Source organism: Fukomys damarensis, unplaced genomic scaffold (assembly GCF_012274545.1).
Source record: "Fukomys damarensis isolate Sample0158 unplaced genomic scaffold, DMR_v1.0_HiC HiC_scaffold_12, whole genome shotgun sequence".
Lineage (NCBI taxonomy): Eukaryota > Metazoa > Chordata > Mammalia > Rodentia > Bathyergidae > Fukomys > Fukomys damarensis.
Window position 1 is genome coordinate 36323102 of NW_022900924.1, and position 26543 is coordinate 36349644.

Below are 26543 nucleotides of genomic sequence, written 5' to 3' on the forward strand. Positions count from 1 at the left end.
TTTTTTTTTTTTTTTTGGTTTTTAGAGTGACTATTAATAAAAAAATTTCACTAGTGTCTTAGGCCAGCTCTCTAGAATCTGAAACAAAGATTCTAGTGCATGTGATTAATTAAGGGAGTATTCTTTCAGAAAAATCTGTATGGGTACAAATGAAGCAGGGCAGGAAAGGAGAAAGAGCTGACCGAAGAGTAGCTGCTCCTTTACCTAATGATCAGGCAAGATATTTCTGAACGGGAGATATATAAACTGAGAAGCAAATATAAGAAATGAAGGAAGAGATTCGTGAAAATAAGAAGAGAAAGGAATTCTGGGTATAACATGAATAACACTGCCAAGCCCACTTTTTCTGAAGAGAAGAGTGATGTAAAAGTTGGTATGAAATGAGGCCATCAAAACAGAAAAAGCAGAGTTGCCTTTGGGCTTTTATTTTAATTGTGGGGAGAAATCATCTCAAGGATGGGAGAAAATATCTTCATTTGATTAAAATGCAAAAAGATTATTCTGTAAGGATGTTAGATTATGAGCAAGGAGGAGGTGTTAATGTTAGCTCAGAAGTAATTTTATCTCAAGCAAAAGATGATAGGGACTTGGACATTTTGGAAACTATGGATGTAGCAGGAAAGTGGGGATTTTGGAACATATTTGAAGTTCAACAATCGGAATTTGCTGATGGATTAGATGTGTGCTTCTCAAGCAATAAACTCTGGGCTAGTTGCTTTAAAATCATCACTAGAAACTGCATATTCTTGGGTCTCACCAAGCATATTCAGGCAGAAATCTACAGACGTGGCCCAGAAATCTGTGTTGGGATAATCCCTTCAGGCAATCTCTTGAATGCTAAAGTTTGACAGAGTTTACTATGCTGCTCTCTGTTTGTGTGATTTGACTTTTCCAAATACTTTTTTGTGTTAGTCAGCTTGAGCTGCTATAACAAGTATCACCAACTCGGTGACTTAAACTACAAGTATTTATTTCTCATAATTTGAGAAGCTGGGAAGTGCAAGATCCAGGGGCCAGGCAGTTTTTGGTAGATGCTCACTTCCTGGCTTCTGTCTAGCTACCTTCTTCCTGTGCCCTCACAGCTAGAGCAAGAGAGAGCTCTGCTATATCTTCTCTTTCAAAGCCACAGCCTCATCACATTAGGGACCCACCATTGTGATCTCATTTAGTGTTTATCACTTCCTCACAAGCTCTTTCTTCACACACAGTCTTGTTGGAGGTAGGGTTTCAGCTTACGCATTGGAGGCCAACAAAGTTTAGTCCATGTCACTCCTATGAGTGGAATCATATTACATTTTTTGTAGAGGTTTTGTTTGTTTGTTTTTGAGAATGGCTTATTCATTTAGCAAATTTTAATCTTTAATGTGTCAATCTAAAGTACCTATTTGACATCCAAGTGAAATGTCAAGCTGGTAGATGGCAGAAAGAATATTAAATAGTCATTACCTTTTTTATGCCTGCCTTCAGAATATCAAATCCAAAACAAAGTCTCATATCAAATTATCTTCTTTTTAAAGGGCTTTGAGTTCCAGATGTGAAAAATGAAAACTTTCAAGTTTTATTTTGAAAACGGACTTCTCTAGATTCCCTTCATGAAGGTTAAAAAGTCATGAACCAAGGGGCCGGGGATTTATCTCAGTGGTTCGGTGGCCTGCCTCGCAAGCCCAAGGACCCGAGTTCAATTCCCAGTACCAAAAAAAAAAAAAAAAGACATGAACCAAAAAGTATGATGGGAATTTTGACTTTGTCATTGCTTAAGTGATACACCTGCTTTGTTTAATCTCTCTTGGCTAATATAACTTTCAGACAAACTGAGAATAATTACTTCTTTCAGAAAGTATTTTTATAGAGATATGTGTAGGAATACACATGGAAATACTAGATATGAAATACATATTTTTGAAATCTGAATTTAGTTGTATATTTTTAAATGTGATATTCTTACTTTTACTCTATTATTGGATTTCTTTGTGCTTCTAGTTTTAATATTATTTTTGTGAGTATTTTTCCTGTTTTTCAATTATAGATTTTTCCTAATCCAGTCTATGTTGTATTAAAACACATAATGGGATTATACAAATTTGTGTCTCAGCAATTTTTCCTTTGTTGGAACAAAATAACAGCCACCCGAACCTTCATAAAGGAGAGGTTCATTTTGGTTTTGCTTTCAGTCTGTGATCAACTACTTTGTTTATTTATTTTTTATACTAGGGATCGAACTCAGGTCCTTGAGTTTGCAAGGTAGGCCTCGGGACCACTGAGCTAAATCCCCAGTGATCAAATAGGATGGCAGAGGAAAACATGCTCAACCCGTGGCAGTCAGAAAACAGAAAGGGAAGGGAAGAGCTTGGCCTCAGAATCCTCTTTTCCAATGACCAATTTCTGATCAATCCCCACTTTCTAACAGCACAGTCAGCAACTAAACTCAACAATGAACAAATCTATTGATAAGCATAGAGCCCTATGATCGAGTCACCCTCCAAATCCAGAAGACTTTTAGGGGACACTGTAGATCTAAGTCAGAACAATTTTCGTGGATTTAAAGTATCAATTCGTAATTACAAAGTATTAGGAATTGTTTTTAATGAAAAGGACCATTTCATTAAGAAAAAATATAATTTAATTCAGGAAAAGTTTTTTAAATGTCTGAAGAAAAATACATGATAATGAATGAAAAAAATGTAGCGATTATCCTGTGTTTTCAGAGGTGTGCACAATGAATGATCTTGTAAAAAACCTGAGCTTTATTAAAATTTTCACAATTCATATTTTATATAAGGAATTAAACAGATATATTTTACCAGATTTAATATGCATGGAACATTGTAAATGCATTCTCTCTTTTTAGCAAGAGTATTTAATGAGAAAAATCTCTGCACTAGTATATAAATACTTCCTAAAAATCAGAGTTCAATTTGAGAAAGAAGAGATAGAGAGCTAAAAGAAAACCTCCTTTAAAACCAAACTTTATTAGGAGAAATTGCATTCTATATCTGAAAAGACCTTACTTTCTAAATATGGACATTTCACATCTTAGAAGGCAGGAGAAAATAGTTTTAAGATATGCTAGGAAGACATTGCCAAAAATGTAGGAGGTACTTACGTGCATGCCTGTGTGTGTGTTACTTTAGCAGAAATTATAAAAAATCATAATTACAGTTACATATGAAGTGTTTATGTACTAGATGCTGAGTGCTTTCCATGCATTAATTTACTTCTGTGAAGCCTTTTATAAAATATGCATATTCCATTTTACATTTGGAAAATTCAAAGCTTTAGGAAGTAAATGCCCTATAGTCACACTGATGAAGAGACATCAATACTTTTTAAGAGAATATGCACATTTTTCTACCTCAGCTGTAGTGTATTTATGGGTCATGGGTTCTTATTATTCTTACTATTCTTATTGTTCTTTACTACTTAAGTACCTACTTATCTCAATGTACTTTGTTTTGTCAGCACCTACTTACTCATATCCTACAGGTGTCTAATGGGACACATAGTTTACTTGAAACCAGATTTCTTTTAGTAAAAACTTTAGAGAACTCTTTCTCAGAATTGTTATTTCTCATGGCAATATCTTAAGTCAACCTCCTACAGCATCTTTGACACTGTGTCAGGTTATTTTTGTTTCTAAAACTAAACTAATCCAACCTTGTTTGTGTATTTCTTTTGTTTTTCTTGTCCTTATTTCTTTCCATTGGGAACCATTGGTACATTTAGATCAACTATAGCTTGATACACTTAGGTAAAACCTATTTTACTGTGCTGACTAATATAAAGACAATAGAAAATGGGTAAAACAAGTTCTCTGCCCTAAAATGACATGTAAGAGACAGAGAAATGCAAAGGAGAACTGAATTACAACAAAGGATGTAAGTGAAAGAATCCATGGTACTTTCTAGCCAAAATAATGGTCCCTACATCTGATACAAAGAAACCTAAAAGGTAGGGTTGGTACTGGATGCAATCTAATGTGAGTAGAGTGCAGGTTTCCTAAGTACAGCATCGCTTGGGAACAACAGTGGTATACAAACAGATGGGCCCATCTAGCAAAATTATCCCTAGGCTCCAGTTATGTTGGTTCAGGATTCAAGGCTATACAATGATGTTTCATCTGTCAGACTTAGACATGTTACTGTTGATGGTGTTATTTCCTCTATCCGATTTCTCACTCTCAGCATTTAGCTTGCTTGAAATGGTAATAAGTACTGAAATGCTATCCATATCTTTTTGACCTCCTGCATATAGTGTCTGCATTTTTTTTAAATTTTTTATCTTTTTCTCCCTGGGCTCTCCTAAAATTAAATGAATCACCTCTGAGAAATCTAAGAGTACCCACCTGATTTACAACTGCTCTGTAGCCCTGGTCATAGAGAAGACAGCAAACTCTTTCCTGGTATCTTGTGAATGATTATAAATATATGTAAACATATTCCAGTTGATTCCTTCCTTCTGGGTTACTTTCTTTTTAAATGTCTGATTTTTTTTTTAAAAAAAGGAAAGTATCTAAGTTGTTTTATCTAAAGAAGATTTTGTTTAAATATTTCATTAACTATATGTGCAGCCCGAAACACTTAGTGTTGATTTGATAACCGTGAGGTTTTTCAGCTAATTTTTTATGCCTGGCAGCTGGAATATATCATCGAAATGCTGACATCATATTATTTAAAATAGCATTGCCTGTGAGGCTAGAAGAAGCTGTTTAAAACAGACCTCAAGAAGGCTGTTGAAATAATAGTCAAAGTACGTTATGTCAGCGAATCCCTCAGTGTGGAACAGCATTGCGAGGCCAGCATTGTTACCCTTCACAGAGACATAAAATCTATATCTTGATCCTTTTGGTCACTAGGAGTCCTATGGGACTCCGTACTAGGGAATGTGCTTATAGCTAGCGTGTTGGCCACAGGTCAATTTGATGGTACTTTTCTACCTTTTCAGTAGGCTCACATTTCATTTAGATGTAATCACAGTATGGTTTTAGAAGGGCTCTGGGTGTTTCATTCTGTATACTGTATAGTTAGCAATTCATAAAGATATCCTTTAGCTTTTGGAGTGACCAATAGTAAACCTATTAAAGTAGTGCCAGTGGGGCAAAGGGATCTAAGGAATCTTTATAGCAAGTAATAATTTTTAAGTCGCAATTTCTCTTAAACTGAAAATGTTATTTTTATATAGTTAATTAGTCATCAGCTTAACTCTTTTTGTACAAACTGAGAACCTCATTGCTCGTTTCTTTGGTTAACTTGAAGGGAGGATCACTGAGATAGGGAAGGAGGATCAACAATCTATGTTTTAAATCCCTGCATACCACTGATTTTGCTATATTTATGTTTCTAGGGAATACACTTTATAGCTGTAAAATGGCGTCATCGTACCTTGTTTACTCTTCTCCCAGGGTTGGGACTAAAATGATGTCTGTTTTTAAATAGGCAGTCCTAATATAATTGTCTCCTTAGAGCAAGTGATGTTGTCAAAAACATATTTTGATAATTAAACTGATACTTGCCTGGAAACTACAAACACAAGCTATGTGAACAAGGACAGTCTTGAAAGTATGATTATGAAGTGAATGTGGCTTTGTTTTCGGTCTTCCCTTATGTTTCTTCGCTTATGTAAAGTACTTTACTGGTTATTTTGGGGTGTTGATTTCAGTGATTCATATAAAAGCAAGCCTTCATGGTGTTGTATCCCCAATTCCTGTGCGAGAGAAACTCTCCTCTTAAAAATGTGCCAGTTATTTTCCTAAATCTAACTTCCTAGATTAAGTTGTCCAGGATTCTGCTACTCTAATCACTATTTAACAACTCATACACATTAAAAAAAAGAGTTAACATTCCTGAAATTGGGAGATATTAGTTGTATTTTTTTTATTTACCACCCAACAGAATCTCTTAAAATTGATGACATAAGTTAATTATAGAAAATCTTAAAATTATGAATAAGTAACAATATCTATTGAAGACATGTAGCACCTATTTCTAGAGAGGGAATTCTTTCACATTGCTTTAAAACTCCAAAGTAATATAAAAAGTAAACCATCAGGATTGATCTGCTCAAATAACATTCTTTCCACCAGTGTCTATCCTTAAAGATAAATAGCATTTGTATAATTAAAGCATATATACTTGTTATTTTTTTTTATTTTTACCATATCACTTCTGATTCATTATTTGTATAATTGTTAAGACGATATTTTTTTGGGCTGGGGATTTATCTCAGTGGTTCAGTGGCCTGCCTTGCAATTGCAAGGACCCGTTCAATCCCCGGTACCAAAAACGAAAGGATGACATTTTTTCATTGATTAATTTTGTTGGCACATTTTAGCTACACACCATGCTGACATTCATCATTGACAATTTGTATCTTTCCATATCTTGGTTTTCATTTTTTCCCCATTCCCTTGTCCTCCCTTCATTTCCTCCACCTCTCCCTATTTACAAAGATTTTATTTCCACTTTTCCCTTTTCTCATATTTATTCCTTTCTCTTCTTTCCTTGTTAAAGTTTTTAGATGTAAAAGATATCATATAGAACTTTTCTGCTCATTATTTTGGCATATAAAATGTATTTGGAAATTGTTCCTTATTAGTGCATAAGGAGAGTCAATTTCCTATTTGAAGACTATATATTATTCAACTACATGGACATAATATAATTTATTTAACTTTCAAAGAATTTATGCCAATGTTTTTTCAGTGATTTGAGGCATCAGATTTGCTGCATCCTTCAAAACAATACATAATCAAATTTGCCAGATGTTTTACAAAATAAATATAGAAGCTATTTTTGATATCTTTTCTGTATACAAAGTCATTTAAAACTAGTTTTCAGTTAAATGCCAGTTGAAATTCATTAACTTTAAAAAATCTGCTTGCTGATCTTTTTCCTTTATGTGTTACATAAATTAGCCATTTTTCTGTGATGTGAATTGTAAATATATTTTCTACATTTTTAATCATCTTTGCTTATGGTAATTTCTATCATGTAAAAAAGTTATAATTTTATGTAGTTGGACTAATTAACATTTTTGTTCTTCTGAGTGTGTTGTCATACTCAAAACTCTCTTTTCCCCTCTGAGATTAATAAAATTATCATATATTGTTCCCTCCATACTTCTATGGTTTAGATCCTTACACTTTAAAAAATAGATTTATCTGTAATATTTAAGATTCCATGGGGTAGAGATTATTATTTTAATGGAGATGTTTACTTAAAATTTTGGTTGAAATATGAATATTTTCAGGTTTTAAAATAGTGTGCCTATTTTTACTGTTACATAAAAGTTTACCTGAAGAGTAATGTAAAGAAACAAAACTGAAATAGACTTCTTGAAAAGAGGGAGGGAAAGATACCAGTTAGATTTTAAAGTAAAATAAGGGCAAATATCTTCACTCTCTTCATTTTCATCTTTCAAGATAGATTTTCACAGCATTAATGAATATGTAAAGATATTTCATATTTTATAAGTACTTCAAATATAAAATTTTCTCCACATCTGATAACAAGATTAAAGTTCAGCAATAGAATGCAATGGGAATTAGTATGTTTTTCCACTTGGTGACTTTATTTATATAAAGAAGAATAGTAATTTTTCAGTGTTTCAAGTTGAAAATATTCAATAACTAAATAATTAGACTTTTGCAGAAAGCCTGAAACATCTGAGATTTTAAAAACTCTGTGTTGTAGATTGAAAATTTCAATTTTATAAGGACTTGCACCACCCAATTTAATTTTCAATAATAGTCTTATAAGATATGTAATTTTAGGGCTGGGTATTTAACTCAGTGGTTCAGCTGCTTGCCTCACAAGTGCAAGATCCCAACTTTGATCTCTGGTACAGAAATAAAAGATATGTAATTTTATTATTTTTATCATTTTGAAAAATATTTTATAAATTAGAAACTTACTAGATGCTGGTATTTAGGATACTTTGAATAAATTTTTGGTTTGAAATATTAAAGAAACAATAGCCATAATTTGTCATCTACAACTATAGTAGTAGAGATATCTTAAATTTTTTCTATTTTCTTCATTGATATTGGATAATAAACCCAGGAGATTCACACTGAGCTAAATGCCCAGTTTTATTTTTTTATTTGTTTGTTTGTTTGTTTACAGAAACAAGGTTTCACTGAGTTACTCAATTTTTCAGGCTGGGTTCAAACTTGAAATCCTCCCTTAGCCTTGAAGAGTTCTGGGATTATAGATGTGCATCATTATGCCCAATTCTTCATTGCATTACTAAAAATTAGGTACATTGTATTACATACAGGCATAAAAACATACAAGATATACAAATAAGAGAACAGGATGCCCTTGGTAGCTAAATGAATGTTAAAGAAATGTCGCATATGTACAGTTTTTTACAACTAGGAAAGTGATGTTAACGTGGTTTACAAAATGACCCACAGACTCTTGTAAAAACCAAATTTAAGATTAGGTTGTTTGTATATATTGATATGGTCTTGTGCTTTGATATATATGGGGAAGAAAGAATATTGCATTTGGAGTGAAAAGATCTAGGATTTCATCCTACGTTTCTTGGTTTGGGTCCTCCGTCCTAATTTGCAAAATCAAGCTGTTATGCTAGGAGAGGTTCTCAGCCCATCCCAGGACAATTTTGGCAGGCTAATAAATGCTCCAAATTGCTTAAATTTTAAAAATAAATAAAAGTACAGACGAATCCAATCACATCAAACTGTACTTACCTCTGTTAGTAAGCACTCCATTGCCTGACAAAATATCTGAGTAAACATATAATTAAATGGAGATTTATTTAGGCTCACACTTTGGAGGTTTTAGTCCCTGATCACTTGGCTCTGTTGAGGCACAGTAGCATGTTAGGGAGCATGTGTGGAACAAACCGACCACCTAATGGCTCACAGGAGGCAGAGAAGGGGAAAAAATCAAGGGAGAGGAGGAGAGAGAGAGAAAGAGAGATTGAATGAGGCAGAATGTATCATCCCAAAGCATTCACACAGCATCCTACTTGCGCTAACCAGGCTTCCCACTCCTAAAAGTTCTACCGCCTTCCAGTAGCACCACTTGACAGGTCTTTTAACACATTCTTTGGGAAATATTTAAGACCCAAACCATAACAGTACTCAAGTATTAAAGCACACAACATCTCACTTCGTATGCATTTTAAAATTAACATATTAAACAAAAAAATCCGTAAAATATCTCGTAACTGGCAGCTTTTTAATTAACAGTGAGTTCAATGGTATTTTAGGCTATTCAGAACATCTGACTTCATCTTATTAGGGTTACAGATACTGTTAATAGTAATACGTTTATGTCCTATTTCTTCTTTTTTTATATTTATTCATTTATTTATTTATTTATTTTTGGTACTGGGGATCGAACTCGGGTCTTTGTGCTTGCAAGGCAGAGGCGGCGGAACTGAGCTAAGTGCTTGGCCCTGTGTCCTATTTCTTAATTCAATGAAATGTTACATTTCAGTTAGAACAAGAGAAAATAGAACACAACTGTTTTGTTTGGTTGTTTGTTTTGGTCCACAAGATTCACACATAACCAGAATTTTTACCATGGACCTCTGGAAATAAACCCCTGGGCTTTAGAATTTTTAGTCTTCAGTTTAAAACGGCAATAATTTCTCTGTGATTCCCCATCTGTTCACCTTCAGTTGCCCAGGATTATGTTTGTGACTATGTAATAGTATTATAACAAAATGTTGTGAAATTATCTCCAATTAAACAGAACACAGCTCTTCGCACTCCCATGTGCAAGTTAAATTTTTCACTAGTTCTTATAAAGTTTTCTTAAACATAAAGGTAATCTACCAGCTGAGACTGTTGTACAAAGAAACTGAACTAATAGGATGCATATTTGTAATGGAAAAGTTGTTTTCTGTCCACTCTCATTCATATGCTGAACTCTAAAGCCCAATGTGATAGTATTAAAAGAAGACCCTAGGGACGTCATGAGCTCATGAAGGTGAAGCCCTGAGGAAGAGAATATTCTTATAAAAAGAGGTGAAGATATGGGATTTCTCTGTCTTTACCCTCTGCCATGACAGGATACAAAACTGGGAAGCCAAATTTATCATGATGGCACCTTGGTGGACTTCTCAGACTTCAGAACCATGAAAATAGAAAATTTTTTTAAGTTGCCCAGTATTTGCTGTTGCAATCCATAACAATATGTGCATTTTCTTTGTATGCGTATATATACGCATATTTATGTATCTAAAATGTCTACATATATACATGTACACACATACATATTTACATATGTTCACATATATACACACACCCCAGATAACTATCTCTATATTGATACCCAAGTCTGTATCCACATTGAGAGATTTATTCTAAAAATATCAACTCATATTATTATGGAAGCAGTCAAAGTCCAAGATGTACCACCCACAAAATGAGAACTGGGAGAGCCAATTGCATAATGCTGGTCTCATTTTGAAGGCCTGCATATCAAGGAAGCTGAGGATGTAACTTCTAGTCCCACGATTTATAAATTTGAAAACCAATAAAAGCTGATGTTTCAGTTAAAATCCAAAGAGAGGAAAAGGCCAATGTCCCAGCTCAAGACATTTGAGGCACATGGACAGGTCAGACTTTTTGTTCCATTCAGGCCTTATTCTGATGGTATGAGGGCCATACACATCAGGAAGGGAAGCTGCTTTACTCATTCTACCAAAGCAAATGTTAATCTCAGCCAATAACACCCTCACAGAGATATCTAGTGTTTGACCAGTTATCTAAATAAGCCCTAGCCAAGTCAGCCATTACAGTGTCTACACTGAGAAAGCATTTTTAAAAATACAGTAGGTATCACAATCACAGCTGGTACATTAATATACAATAAAGATAAGAAAAGTAGTGTGAGGGCTGGTGATTTAGCCCAGTGGTTCCGCCACCTGCCTTGCAGGAGCAAGGACCCGAGTTCAATCCCCAATACCCCCCCAAAAAACAACAAAAAAACAAAAACAAAACAAACAAAAAACAAGAAAATAGTGTGACAAATTCTCTTTTACACAATTGAAATTATAACACTGAAATACTAAAAAATATTTAATTTTATTATAATGTGTAGAATGTATCTTTTATTTTGAATGGTACACCTTTCTTGCACTTTGAATAAGTAATCAACATCGATTTCCTCTGCATGTGGAGAGAATGCTTATGTGTTCAGGGGAAAACAGTGTGAGAGAAATAAAACATTTGAATTACTAAGCAAATTTTAAATTACTTTAGAAACTTGTCAGTGTATCTGGGCATTATTATTTAACTAATGTAAATGTTGATTTAATTTCTTCATATTTAATTTTTAAGAACATTTACTCAGGTGTTTCCTTGAAGCTCAAATGTATACATGCAAAGTGTGTACAACTTTAGGATTGACAGCAATTTCAAGTCTTCACAGACTTGCGGTGGAAAATTAAACAAGTGACAACCAGGTTCCTTGCCTGAATTTGCTTATTTTATGAACTGGAATAAAAATGCTTGTTACCAAACATTAAATACGGAACACTTTGAACTCCTTAGATGAAATACTTAATATGAATTTACTCAGCCTTGTAAATAAATTTAAAAAGTTAATCGACCTGCACAAATTTGTTACCAACCTTCCCTCTCCCACAGTGCTTAACTCGTAGTTAACTGAAGAAAATTAACATTTCTTTCTACTTCCTTCTTAGATATTAGGCTTATGGGGTGGAGCAGATCAGTGTCTGTAATTGGTGTGGATCTGTTATAATCCACTGAAGTCCTGTGTGCAAAAGTGATTCACATTAGGGTCAGATATACATAGAATCACCTCAGATATGTGAATTTGACCTAGATTTTAAAATAACAAATAATATTGATTTAGAAACTATGGATCTGTATCAAGAACGCTGTCTTGTGGAAAATCCTTACGTGAAACATTCAAGGAAACAAGTGCAGTATTAAAATTGGAATCCTTTTTATCCGCCTATCTTACCCCGAATCTAGTGACAAGCAAAAGTATTAAAAGACATAAAAAAAACAAAGGCCTGAAGATAATATGCTTTCTCGTTATCACTGGCTAAATTAGAAGAGTCAGAAGGAGAGAGAGAGAGAGAGAGAGAGAGAGAGAGAGAGAGAGAGAGAGAGAGAGAGCGCGAATCTTCCAATCTACCCACAGGGAACTCCATGTTGTTCCTGAAGCCCCAGTATTGAGTAAGCTCTATTGAAAACGGTGCTCTTCGGGGAGTTGCCCTCCATGTCTCTGACGTGTGGCTTAATAGGGAAGAGCTCTCAGCTCTAAGACCCAGCTATCATACAAGCCACACAATATTCTTGCTCGCTACTTTATTTCTTAATCACACATACTTCACCTTTAATATCAGTCAAGTACTTTGATATTTGCTAAACTTCAAAATATAATTTGAAAACATTTCTAGATAACAATCTATCATCATGTTCACTGCTTTACAAAAGGAATTTATATATGACAAAGATGACAACACAAAGCTTTAGGAAAAATACAGACATAACAATAAATGGATAAAATGGAGGAAATCAGAGTGGGGAAGAGAATCCAATATTAAAGAAATCCAATCCTGAAAGCTGGATATGATCCTTTTAATTTGCCTGAAACATAAAACACAATAAGATTACAGCTGGGAAGATCCACAGAAGTGGAATGCAATGAAAATGTTAAAGTTTGTAAAGGGAGTAGCCATGCCAAAGAAAGAAAGAGTAGAAGAGAAAGAATAAGTACTGGCTTCAGAAGACCAGCTTAAGGCCAAGGATAAACCATAACTCTAAGTCTGTATCAGAATTAAAAAAAAAAAAAAAAAAAAAAAAAAAAAAAAAAAAAAGAAAAATAGAAAAAGAAAAGTCATGTAAAGGTACAAGATCCCAATAATGAATGAAACTGTACTGTATACCTAAAATGTACCAATACACTCAGTGAGAGAGAAAAAAAGTGAAGACTGATTGCAGAAGGCCATTTGCGTCATTGTAGGAACTTGCACATATAAGAAGCCGGCCCTTTTGTCAGCTAGTATGTAAAAACGATGGCAGAATGGAAACGGCATCAAATATTCTACTTATATATCATGTTTATTTTAAAAATGAATTATTTAACAAGCATGCAATGGAATTTAGTATTGTCAAGTTTCAATACATATTCTTCAGTTAAGAGAAAAAATTATATTTAAGGAACATAGAAGAGATTTGAGATTGAGTTTGAGAATTATGCATGCAAAATGAAATTAAAGCCAAGCCTATATTAGTATTGATGTAGGACGCATATACTGACTTGAAAAGACATACATGTTGTTACAATCTAGAGACCATAGACCATGTTAATAATGATTTTTAATTTTATTGCCAGGAATTTACAAAGTGCCAGATTCTATCAAATTCTTCCTAATAACACAAAATAGTCCAACAATCTAGGTTTTAGATTTCATAAATTCATAATTTCCTAGCTAACACACTGGGTGTGAGACACTGATGATCAGTCACTGGTGAAGGCTGTGCCTTTCCAGAACATCCAAATTCAACTAGAAATAAGGATCTACTCTGAAAGAAATTCCTTCAGAGGTTCCAGTTTTCAGCACCTAGCTCTTTCAAAATTGCTTAGAATGTATACACACTATAAAATAATATACTTGCTTTTTGTGACCTCATACTTATGGATGTGTTGTCCTTAAGAATATAATAAATCCTCCTTAAAGCATTGCAGGTAAATAAAAATCCTCTCTATAGAAGTCTGAAAATATCCGGAATGTATAAAGGAATATTTCTTTGAGACAGCTGCATCTCAGAAAGATCCTAGATATTTGAAGAACATATTGAGAAAAGCATCTTTGTCAAAACTAGTTATATAAACAATTTTCCAAGTGCTTGTTTTTTCTCTTTCTCATTGAGTTTACTGGTACATTTTAGGGATACAATACAGTTACATTCATTGTTGGGATCTTGTACCTCTACATGACAGGTCTTGATTCTCATTTGTTCCCCTTACTCCTGCCCTCCCTTCACCCCCTCCTCACCTCCCCATTTACAAATACTTTATTTCCATTATTTTTAAAATTTAATTTTTGTACAGTCACTGTCCTTTGTTTTACAAAGTGCACAACTCCTACTTCATTTAGCCGTGTGGCTAGTTCACAAGGACTCAAATTTCTTATCAAAATTATCAGAGTCATTATTGTCAAAATAAACTCACAGTAAAAATACTTTTGAAGCAACAACAGCAAGTAAAGGTGAATTCCTAGCTGTGCTAGTCATACTTCCATGAGCATCAGAAACAAAGGAAAGTGTTTCAGCAGATTCCATCCCTATTGGAACAAGTGTTCCCATTAAGGAGGAGAGGGTGGAATCCAGGCATTTGATCGCTGAACTGGCTCCTGGTAAAGATGCTGCTACTGATCCATGAACACGTTTTGAGGAGCACTGACTTAGAGATGACTTGGGGAGTACAATATGTATTGAAAATTTCAATTATGTTTTTCAGAAAAATAAGTTCAACTGTGCCAGAAGAACTCGGTGCCCAGAAACCAATGTCAGTTCTGTGCAGATACAGGGTGATGCTGATTATTTCATCAACCATCTTGGAGTTCCCACCGTGCAGTTTACTTATGAGGACATCAGTGCATTAGAGGTGATTATTCCCACAAATGCAAAACATGCATACCCGCATAAACACACACACACACACACACACACACACACACACACACACACACGCACGCACAATGTAGCAGATGTGCAGAATGTGGTTTTATCGTGGTTATTCGTCTTTCATACCAAGTAGGTCACTATAGAAAGTGGCTTTAATTAGAGTTATTCTTGCTATTTGGAGGCTTTGTAAAAGTATTTGAAAACATCAGCTGTTCTCAGTAGTGTTGAATTCAATTTAAAAAGATTTATACTGTCGCTCACATTTTCACAGTGTGCTTTGCAACAAGAAATTTGCAGTAGTTGGATTAACATCAAAACATAATTGTAATCTTCAGTATTCACAGAAACAGATGACATATGCAATAGATTCTCCTTTCCTTGCCCAAGGGAAAATGCATTTCATGTGCTCTAAGTTAATAGAAGTCTTGTGAAATAGATACTGAAAGTTTTTCAACAGTTTGACTACCAAATAAGATACACTTTCTTAATGAAGGAAACATTTTTCCCAAAGGATATCACAAAAGTATTATTCATCTACATTAAATCTGGGTTCATCCATTTAGTGGCCCTCAATCCTATTACTCTTTCTCAGGATTGTGTCGCAGTTAAGACTCTGTAAATCTAAGTCTTTTGTAATATTTTACCTTAAATTTTAAGAAATTGTTCATATATTCTAAGGAGCTATTTGAGACATTATGTAACAGCCCTTTGAGGCAATCACTAAATGAACAAAATAATGGCTGAAAAATAGAGTAAAGCCTGATTTGCTCTCAAATATAGATGTTTCTGAAAAGAAATATTTAATTATGTTTGCATAGGCTGTTTTTCTTTTCCTCATGAGTTTATTGGTACATTTTAGAGATACAGTACAGTTACATTCATCATTGGGATCTCGTACCTTTACATGACAGGTCTTGGTTCTCATTTTTTCCCCTTGTCCCCTGCCCTCCCTTCAGCCCCTCCTCCTCTCCCCATTTACAAACACTTCATTTCCATTTTTCATTTTCTCATATTTTTTCTTTTCCCTTATTAGCTTTCCCCTACCCTTCCCACATAGGCTCAAATTTAAAAATACAATATCTTAAATTCTAATAGCTTTTAGCAATATGTATTATTATAATTTTCTTTTGTAAAATACATTTTATTTGTTTTCCTCACCACTACCCCCAGCTCCACTTAAGTTTCCTTGTAAACAGGTAAGTAGGACTAAAAGCAACTTACATTCGTGAAGGGAGAAACTCTCTGTGAGTTCTTCTGTGATGATATGTCATTTTGGTGAATGCAGACAAAATTATTGTGTGTGTGTGAGTGTTTTTAAATTAGGATTCTCATAGGCTAGTGTTAAAATAGGGTACATTAGCAAAGATACCTCTTTCTTTTATGTAAACTCAATTTGTGCTTTTTAAGAAATTGATGTATTATGAAATAATCCAGCTTTAATTTTCCTGCCCAATATCTTTTATATCTTTGTATCATTCTACCAGACTACCCAGCTTCTGTCATGTAAGCAAGCTGGATCGTAGCTCTTTTTAATATGTCTCATTAATTTTGGCTGAGTTTTAAAGTGAGAATTTACAGACAATCTAGAATGACTGTGGGAATAGAACAAAAGTTCTGACTCTGATGCCAGACAAATTATTTAACCTCTCTCCAGGCTACATTACAAATGGGGCACTTTGGTATATTTATGATAGCTGTTTTCTAGAGCTATGGTCATGGCTAATGGAAATTATGCATTTAAATATTTAGGCAACACTGGGCTCACACAAAGACCCTGTCAACTACAGTGATCATTTGTGATTGCAGGTTCAACATATTAGTGAGAACCTCCTAAACTTTTTAGAAAAGAAGATATCAGTCAAAAGGATGAGCTTAATTATTAAGAATAATCAACTTCTTAGGCTGAAAAGGTGGAATTTGATGATGTTTAGCTGGAGGATATGATGTGTTGCTAGAAAGAAGATTTAGAATTAGAGCCCACTGGAGGATTAAGAAAGTGTTAATACCACTGTGAACCTCCTGAGGCTGTAGGTTCTCTATTAGAATTGGTTTAGTATGAGGAAGCTAAGTAATTTTTCAAATAATACCCAGAATGTATAACTCTCATCATCAAAATCATTTTATTATATTACTGTTTCTGCAAGAATAATTAAAATGGTCTCCTATGTTTTATAATAAATGATCTTGCTAATATTGACTTAGTAGGGAGGACTTTTTAATGATTTGTCCCTAACAAATTTATTGCTGCTTGCAATGAGATAATTTTTTGTGATCTCTCTAAAGGGCAGATATTAACCTTTATTTTCTGTGTTAACCTACAATAAATAATTGTATACAGCTATTAAGCAGAATTATAAATATAGAAGTTTATTATCCATGATGTAAAAAATATTTATACTATTTCAATTAGAAAGGCAAGCAAGGAAATAAGAGCCCTGTCATGAATTTGTTTGCATTTAAAAATGTAATTTCCACATATAATCTATGGGGACATAGCTTGGTGGATTGTGAATCAGGCATCGTGAGCTTTCAAATCTCTGCCTATCAATGGTCAAGTTAAATAAGTCTCTGGGCTTCTTTTTGTAATTAAAACATTATCTATCTATCTATCTATCTATCTATATATATATATATATATATATATATGTAATTATGAGCAAAATAAAACAAAGTAGTATATATCACCCATTGAGCACTTGGTAAGTCAAGTATTCCAGACCTCTTATTTAATATTTACAAAGTCTTTGTAAGTTAGCTATTCTTATTCATTCTTTTATTTGTTTGTTTTTGTTTTTTCGTGACAGTGTCTCCCTGTGTAGTTTAGGTTGGGCTTCAACTGAAAGCAATCCTCTTGCCTCAGCCTCCCAAGAGCTGAGATCACCACACTCAGTTCATTCATTTCTTTCTTGCTGAGGATAAAATGGATTTAATTCAAGTAGTTTATCTAAGGCTATGAAATATACTAAATGGCCAAGATAGATTACAACCTAATATTTGTTTGATACTAAATCCATGTTTTCAACTTTTACACTAAAGAAGGCAGATGAGAAGCCCAGTGCAAGATTCACTCCTGGATATATTTTGCTTACCTATGTTCTCTGTTACAAATCGGATTTGTGGAAACACTGGACTCAGCTGACTGAGCATTGCTCCCCAGCTTGCCATTCTCTTCATTAAAGAATCTTTCATGTTAAGGCCAGGCGTGGTGGCACATGCCTGTAATCCTAGCACTGGGGAGGCTGAGGCAGGAGGATCACTGTGAGTTTGAGACCAGCCTGGTCTACATAGTTCCAGGTCAATCTCAACTACATAGTTAGACCCTGTCTCAAAAACAAACAAACAAACAAACAAACAAAAACAAAGAATCTTTCATGTTGTTTAATCAATAGTACAGTTGAGCAAAATATTTTCTTCAATAACTGTTTCTATAAAAATTTGAGAATTAAATGATAACCCAGAAGGCCATGGTTTGCCAGACTACCTCTGGTATTACCTTCCTGGTCCCTGAAAGAACTGAATTTATTCTTTTTGCATTCACTTTGAGTAAAAGAGTTAAAATGAATAATTTTACTGTTGTTTCTACTTTTTAAAAAAATGTATGTTCTAAGTAAGCAGCTAATTTTACATTTTATTCACTCTTTGAAAGTATTTAAAATTTGCTTTGGTGATTATATTGTAAGCTTTAGGATTTCTGTTAATACATTTTCACCCAGTAAGACTGATGATCATGGATCAGTTACAGTATCCCCTCTTGATATCTGCAGGTGATCGACCCAAGAGTCCAGTGAATGCCTGAAATGGTGGAGAGTACTAGACTGTGTAATACTGCCTTCTCCTGTACACACATATATGCATATGATAAAGTTTAGTTTTCAAATTAGGCGTAGTGAGAGATTAACAACAATGAAATATAATAAAATAGAACATTTATAATAGTCTGTACTAACGTTGCCAGCACTATAACTTTTGCACTTTGGGGCCATTATTAAGTAAAATAATGTCTATTTTAACACATATACTCTGACAGAATAAAAGTCAGTCGGTAACTGAGATGGCTACCAAGTGACTAACAGGTTGCATAAATACTGTGGACACACTGCACAAAGGGATAATTCACGTTCTGGGCAGAGCAGGGCAGGATGGTGTGAGATATCATACTACTGAGAACCGCACATAATTTATTACATAAATTATTTCTGCAGTTTTCTATTTAATATTTTGGATCATGCTTTACTTCTGGAAAATGAAACCGGAATACCAAACCTTAGACAGGAGGGATTATTGTCTATTTGATTTCAACAATTAAATTGTGATGATGGGGGGAATTTGAGTTGTAAAAAAATAAACTAGTTCCATGTAGATAAATTTTTAGGGATATATGTGACATCGTTTTTTTCTATTTTTTAATGGAAATTGATGTTTTATAATTTTTATCCCTATTATTTCATGTTCTCCACACTCCCAGATATAATTGTTTCCCATAGTTTCTTTGGATGGAAGTATATTGTTTGCAATTGTTTAAAGATCTATCTAGCTTTAGCTTTTCTTGGCATCTCTACTTTAATTTTCCAATAACTACATTTCACTAGTACAGAACAATCTATGTATTGCCAAGTGCTAGTATCATTCTTCCTCATAAGATACTGCCTTGTAAATTGGAACATACCTGGCTATAAGTCTCATTTAAATAAGGTTTTAAATTTGTAAACATTGCTGCACCTGTTAGGAGAAGCATTCTATGCAGATTAAACACAATGCAGAGATTGCTGAAAAGAAAATGAAAAGACAGATGCTTTCTGATTAAGAGTGTAATATTTATGAGAGGCTGGTGGTCCAGGGTACATTTCTTCTGTCACTTACCAGCTGTTTCCCATAATTATTGTTCCAGATCAGTATTTCTTTTCCCTATAGGATATGTGAGAGGGTTGGTATTGTTAATATGTATATCAAAAGGTCAATTCATGCCAAGCAAACTTACCACAAATTGAAGATGTGCTTCCTCACTCTGTTTAACTTTATACTTTTTTGCTTTTCTACTTGAAATGTGCTATTTTAAACTCAATTTATTTCTATAATGGAACATTTAATATGTCAATGATAATGAGAACAGGGACATTATAGTTTTTATATAGCAGGAGTCATGGCATAATTGTTTCATTATCACTTAGTCAATCATGGGTAGAATCCAAGTAGCATAAGCATTTAGAATCTTTTATTTTTTTAAACCAGATGAATTTTATGTCACTCTGTTAGGGGGTTTTGAGTGTTAAAGTCCCTTAGTAGAGGTGGTTTGTAAGTTCTATCTGTCCTGAGCAAAGAACTGGTCAAGACCAGCATAAAAGGCAGCAATGTTTTACTAAAGGTGGGAAAGAAACAGGCTCTGCACAGCGAGTTTACTTTTGGGGCCAAATAAAACAATGAAAAGTGCACCCTACAGGAGGAGGGTGGGACACCATGCACCAGCGAACCCAGTGGCCAAAACTCAAAGCTGACTGTCTTTGTATCACTCACTCTTCAGGCTGACCCCGGGTCTAGGCCATCCTATGGGAAACCTGCTCTGGACTCTGGTGAGAAGTCCAAGAGCAGGGCTGTGGGAGCTGATCTGCCCAGAGATTCAGGGATCTTGTCATTCCTCCTTCCCCAGGTAGTTTAGTAATGCCTACCTTCCTGTCTCACTTCTAATATTGTTCAACCAAAAATGTGTGTGTGTGTGTGTGTGTGTGTGTGTGTGCATATGCACACATGCGTCTATGCCTGCATGTGTGCGTGTCTCTGTGTGTTTATAAATCTTAACAAAGAAGTACTTTTGTGGGATAAAACAGTAATAATTCATATCTGGACAGTATGATAAATTGCAGCGCTACAATACATACATATATATATTCTAGAGCAAAGTTTGCAAAGTTTACATGTTGATTCTTCATATTTTATTAGAACAAGAATTTGTTACTTAAATTACAGATCATTCTTTCCTTACATTTTCTGTTTGAAACTTATTCACTGTTTTTATGCTAACCAGTAGCAATTGGTCAAAAGTCAGTTAAAAACTGTAGACATAAGGAACCAAAATAATTGTATTTAACACTGAGTAAATTCTACTGATGTTAGTATGTTTCATATTAATAGTTTCAAAAGGCCACTTAAAATTAGATTTTTACCTTTTCTTTTTAAAATGTGCCAATTCAAAACAGGAGGGAAATAGGAGTCATTCTTTAGTGTTCTTCTCAGCTCATTACCTTTCTTGTGACTTATTGCTGGAAAATTATTTACAATACCTCATCAAAATATATGCTGTTTTAATTTTCTGAACAGATTTGCTTTATTTAAGGGAATATTTCTCAGCTTGGTCTAAAACTACATTTACCCTCTAAAAGCACCAGATATCCCCTCCAATAGCTTTAGCTTATTTGAGCAATGTATATATATATATTTTTATTATACTTGAAACTATACTTAGAAAGCTATTTATTAATTTCCTTCAATATCAATGACAATTTATCAATAATTATATATTAATAATAATTAGCTATAACTCTTCAATGGAAATAACTTTTTGTAAAATATGATTATCTTTCCAAAGACAAAACAAATACATTAAAATAATAATATTGTTTTATATCTTTGATTAGATCTTTAATATGGCTTAATATGGGGCAGTAGGAGTTTTTGCTTTCTTTTCTTTTTTTTTAGATGTGATCCATCCAGGCTGTTGTCCACACCTCAAACTCCTGGGCTTAAATGATCCTCCTGCCTCAGCCTCCTGAGTTATAGAATGTCAGATACATGCCAGCATCCCTGGCTAGACAACTGCATTTTCACTTCTGTATTTCTTTAGACCTTCAATCTTTTCTATATGTTGTTTTTGTGGAAATATATAAAGAAAATCTGATTTAACATTCTCTTCATACAAAGACATTTTTATCTGAAACTACATTGGAACTTTACAAGTATTGATTTCTTAGAGGTTAATTTCAATATGGAATCTAAATCTATATTAATAACCTTTTTGTACTTATACAATTATAAATGTAGAGTGAAAACGAGTATAAAAGGCACATGCTATCACTATCAATATGAATAGTTTTTTGATCTTAGGGATACTTGAAGATCTCTAGACATGGAACAATGCTGATTTGGGGAAGTAGATGTGGTTAAACTAAATCAGGTTCATACTATCTGACACAGTGTTCATCTTTGCCTCTTATCTGAGGGTTTGAACCATTATTCCAGATAAGCCTCTGTATGTCTTTTCTGGTCATGTATGGTTATTGCCATCCCACCCACCTGATAAACAACATGAAGTAGGAAACATAACACTCTCATAAACTGTGTCTCTACAAAGAATTCTGCTTCTTAGAACCATTTTCTTAGATAAGAAGGTTAAATCCCAATCAACAAATCAACAGTTACAGAGCAGACTTGAAAAGCTTTGATTGTACAATACATGAAATGCTTCTCACAGAGGGAGTGCTATTAAAGTTGCTGTATGCTTCCAAGAGCCTGAGGAGTAAACACAAGAAATTGAAATATGAGACACATATTGAAAAAAAAAAAACAACAAAGACTAGAGAAACTCTTAAAACTCAAATGGATAATTCAAAGTATCATACTTCAAATGGCCTAATATTTTGAAAGGACTGCACGGAAGATAGATTTCCCACGACAGTTGTCCTTGCTTGGAATTCTAAATAAGAGCATTTATTCTGAATTACTATGATGAGCACAATGAAACACATATCATAGATAAATACTATATCTTAACTCTAATACTGTTTTCAGGATGGATCTTTTGATCACTGTTATGAGGGAACCAATTTTTAATGATATTTTTGATATTTTTAATTATACCTGTAAGTGTGTTTTATTATAGATGATGTTATAAAATGACAACAGTCAAGAATATAAGACAATCTAATATGATTTACTCAGATATATGTTAATTCAAATTCACTCATATATCTAGCCGTCAGTTATTCAGCACTTTCTGTAATCCAGGCACTATACTAGAAATTTTAAAAAATTGGGGATTGTTATACCCTCTGCCATGTCTTTGTTGCCTAGGGTGGCTTTTGCTATTCTAGGTCTCTTATGGTTCCAAATGAATTTTTGGATTCTTTTTTCTAGTTCTGTGAAATGTAGTGTTGGAATTTCAATTGGTATTGCATTGAATCTGTATAGCAGTTTTGTTAGTATGGCCATTTTCATAATGTTGATTCTTCCTACCCAGGAGCAGGGTATATCTTTCCATTTTATTATAAACTCTTCGATCTCTTTTTTCAGCGTGCTGTAGTTTTCAGTGTAGAGGTCTTTTGCTTCTTTCATTTTAGATTGATTCCGACATACTTCTTTTTTTTGGGGGGGGGATGCTATTGTGAAAGGAATTGTTTCCCTAATTTCTCTCTCAGTGAGTCTGTTATTGTGTACAAGAAGGCTATTGATTTTGAGTGTTGACCTTGTATCCAGCTACTCTGCTAGTAGTCTAGGAGTCTTTTGGTGGAATTTTTTGGGTCTTCAATGTAGAGTATCTTATCATCAGTAAATAATGACAGTTTAACTTCTTCCTTTCCTATCTTTATTGCTTTAATTTCTTTCTCTTGTCTAATTGCCATGGCTAATGTTTCCAGAACTATATTGAAGAGGAGTGGTAATAGTGGGCATCATTGTCTTATTCCTGATTTTAACATGAAGGTTTTCAGTTTTTGGCCATTTAATATGGTATTGGCTCTTGGTAAATTGAGATATAGACCATCTATTCCAATTTTTTGCAGAGTTTTTTTTTTATCATGAATGGGTGTTGAATTTTGTGAAATGCTTTTTATGCATCTATGGAGAGGATCATATGGTTTTATTCCTTGACCATGTTAATATAGTGAATTACATTTATTGACTTAGGTATGTTGAACCATCCTTGAATCCCTGGAATAAATCTGACTTGGTCAGGATGTATGATCTTCTTGATGATCCTCTGTATTCTGTTTGCTTGTATCTTATTAAGGATTTTTGCATCTATATTCCTTAAGGAGATTAGCCTGTAGTTCCTTTTTTTTTAGTTGGGTCTTTCCCTGGTTTGGGAATCAAAGTAATGCTTGCAGGAATGAATTTGGAAGTATTGCTTCCCTTTCAATTTCATTGAAAAGTTTAAAGAGTAGTGGCAGTAGTTCTCGAAATGTCTTATAAAATTCAGCAGTGAATCCATCAGGATCTGGGCTTTTCTTTGTTGGTAAACTTTTAATTACATTTTCAATTTCACTGATTGTAATTGGGGTGTTTAAATTTTTTATCTTCTTCATTCAACTTTGGTAATTCATAAGTATCTAGAAATCTGTCCATTTCTTCTTTGTTTTCCATTTAATTAGAGTACAGGTTCTAAAAGAAGGTGTTATGATCCTCCGGATTTCTGCTGGATCTGTTGTGACTTCACCTTTTCTGTCCCTAATTGCATGGATCTGAGCCTTTCCTTTTTTCGATGTTAGCTAAGGGTATATTGATTTTATTTATTGTTTCAAAAACCTAACTCTTTGATACATTTATTTTTTTGTATTATTTTCTTAGTTTCCATTGCATTGATTTCTGCTCTAAATAATTTTCTCTCTTGTACAAGCTTTGGGTTTTGCTTGCTCTTCTTTTTCTAGGAGCCTAAGCTTCATTCTTAGGTTGTTTATTTGAACTTACCCTGTTTTCCTAGTGTGGGCATTCAATGCTATGAATTTTCCACATAGAACTGCTTTCATTGTGTCCCATAGATGCCTGTGTGTTGTATTAGTATTATCATTTATTTGTAAAAACTGTGTAATTTCTTTAATTTCCCCTGTGACCCATTGATTGTTTGGGAGAGTGTTGTTTAATTTCCCTGTGTTTGTGAAGTTCTTGCTGTTTCTTATGCTATTGATCTCCAGCTTGATTGCACTACAATCTGATAATATACAGGGGAAACTTCAATTACTTTTCATTTATTCAAATCTGTTCTGTGAGCTAGTATGTGGTCTATCTTGGAGAATGACCCATTTGCAGCCATAAATAATGTATATTCTGATTTTGTGGGGTGAAATACTTTATAGATGTCAATTAAGTGCATATGTTCAAAAGCTTGGTTCAGTTCTATTATTTTGTTGTTGATTTCTTTCCTAGATGATCTGTCTATTTGTGAAAATGGGGTATTTAGATCCCCTACTACAATTGTATTAGTGCTTATTTGGGTTTTCATGTTACTTAATATTTGTTTTATATACTTGGGGGTATTAAGATTTGGTGCATATATGTTTATGATGGTCATCTTTTCCTCTTGAATTTTTCCCTTTACAAGGATATAGTGGCCTTCTTTATCTCTCTTAATGAGTTTTAGTTTGAAATTTATTTTGTCTGTGAATAAGATAGCTACCCCTGCTTTTTTTCTGGGCTCTGGAAAACTGGAGAACTGGAGAACTGTTTTCCATCAATTCACTTTCAGCCTATTGGCTTCATTTGTACTAGGTGTGTTTCTTGTATACAACATATTGTTGGATTTTGCTTCTTCATCCATTCTGCCAGTCTATTTCTCTTGATTGCTGAATTGAGGCCATTGACATTGATGGTTATAACTGATATGTATTGACTTGTTATTGTCATGTTATTGTCCTTTTGTTGATGCTTTTTAATTTTTCCCCCTCTCCTTTTCATTTCTTGCTTTGCATATTTGATTTGCTCTGTTGGGCCTCATGGTGTTGTGACCTTCATTGTCTTTTTCTAGGATCTTGCTTAGAATTCCTTGTAGTGCTGGTTTGTTATTAATAAAATTTCTCAGGTGTTCTTTGTCATGGAAGTATCTTATTTCCCCATCCATTTTGAAAGAGAGTTTTGCAGGATACATCAGTCTAGGTTGGAGGTTGTTTTCTTGTAGGACTTGAAATTCCTCACTCCAGGCTCTCCTTGACTGGAGGGGTTGTGTTGAAAAGTCTTCTGTGATTCTGATGGGCTTTCCTTTGCATGTGCTATGTTTCTTTTTTCTTACTGCTTGTAGTATTTTGTTCTCTTTTGGGTTTCTGGGATCTTGATTATTATATGGCTAGTGTAGACTTTTTTTTTGATCGTGGATAGTTGGGAGTTCTATACGCCTCACTTATCTGTATGTCAAATTCTTCCCCTCTGTTTGGGAGGTTTTCTGTCATTAATTCTTTGAACAGGTTTTTTAACTGATTTGTATTTTCTTCTGCTACTTCTTGCATTCCTATCAGTCTTATGTTATTCTTCTTTGCATTGTCTAGGAGTTGTTGGATCGATTTCTCATGATTCCTTTCTGATTTTAAGAGACCCCTCTTTTCAAGGTCACTGACTGCAATCCTATCTTCCATATCTGAGATTCTATCTTCGTATTCTTTTATCCTGCTGTGAAAACTTTCAGTAGAATTTTTAATCTCCTGGATATCTGTTTGATTCTGTTTCATGGATTCCATTTCTTTCCTATGTTGGGCATTCGTTGTTTTCAATTCTTTCTTATGCTGGGCCTTCATGGTTTCTATCATGGTCCTGAGCTCTTCTATTTTTTTTTTTGTCAGTTTCTGTTCTAGAGTCTCTAATCATAAGTTTCATTGTGTTTGCCATCTCTGTGGTTATCTGGGAAATTATTTCTGTTTTGAATTTTTCTAGAGCCTGATTGATCTGTTTTGTTACTTTCTGTGCTATGAATTCGGGGTGTCCTAGTGGTTTACTGTCAGTCTTTTCATCCTCATTTGCCCTAGTGTTTGCCATTGGTTAACTGGAAGTCTGTCTTTGTGGCTTGCTTAAGTGTTTTCTCATTTTTGTTTTTGTTGTTGGTTTGCCTTTGGTTGAATTGCTGGGTTATTACTTAAATCATCCTGATATGGTTGTGCTTTAGCTTTTGAGTCTTTAATGACTCATGGACATTCTCATTTTCATAATATCAGAGAAG

The 26543-nt window shown here is 34.0% G+C and overlaps 1 protein-coding gene across 5 annotated transcripts in view; it reads left to right on the forward strand.

The window, feature by feature from the left end:
• Naaladl2 (N-acetylated alpha-linked acidic dipeptidase like 2) overlaps positions 1 to 26543 on the forward strand; it is an 853454-nt gene that overhangs the window by 624376 nt on the left and 202535 nt on the right. For all 5 annotated transcript variants that reach the window (XM_010632423.3, XM_010632422.2, XM_010632426.2 and 2 more), the window contains one exon: positions 14472 to 14618. In XM_010632423.3, coding sequence (XP_010630725.1) covers positions 14472 to 14618 — 147 coding nt within the window. The remainder of the gene's footprint in view (positions 1 to 14471; positions 14619 to 26543) is intronic.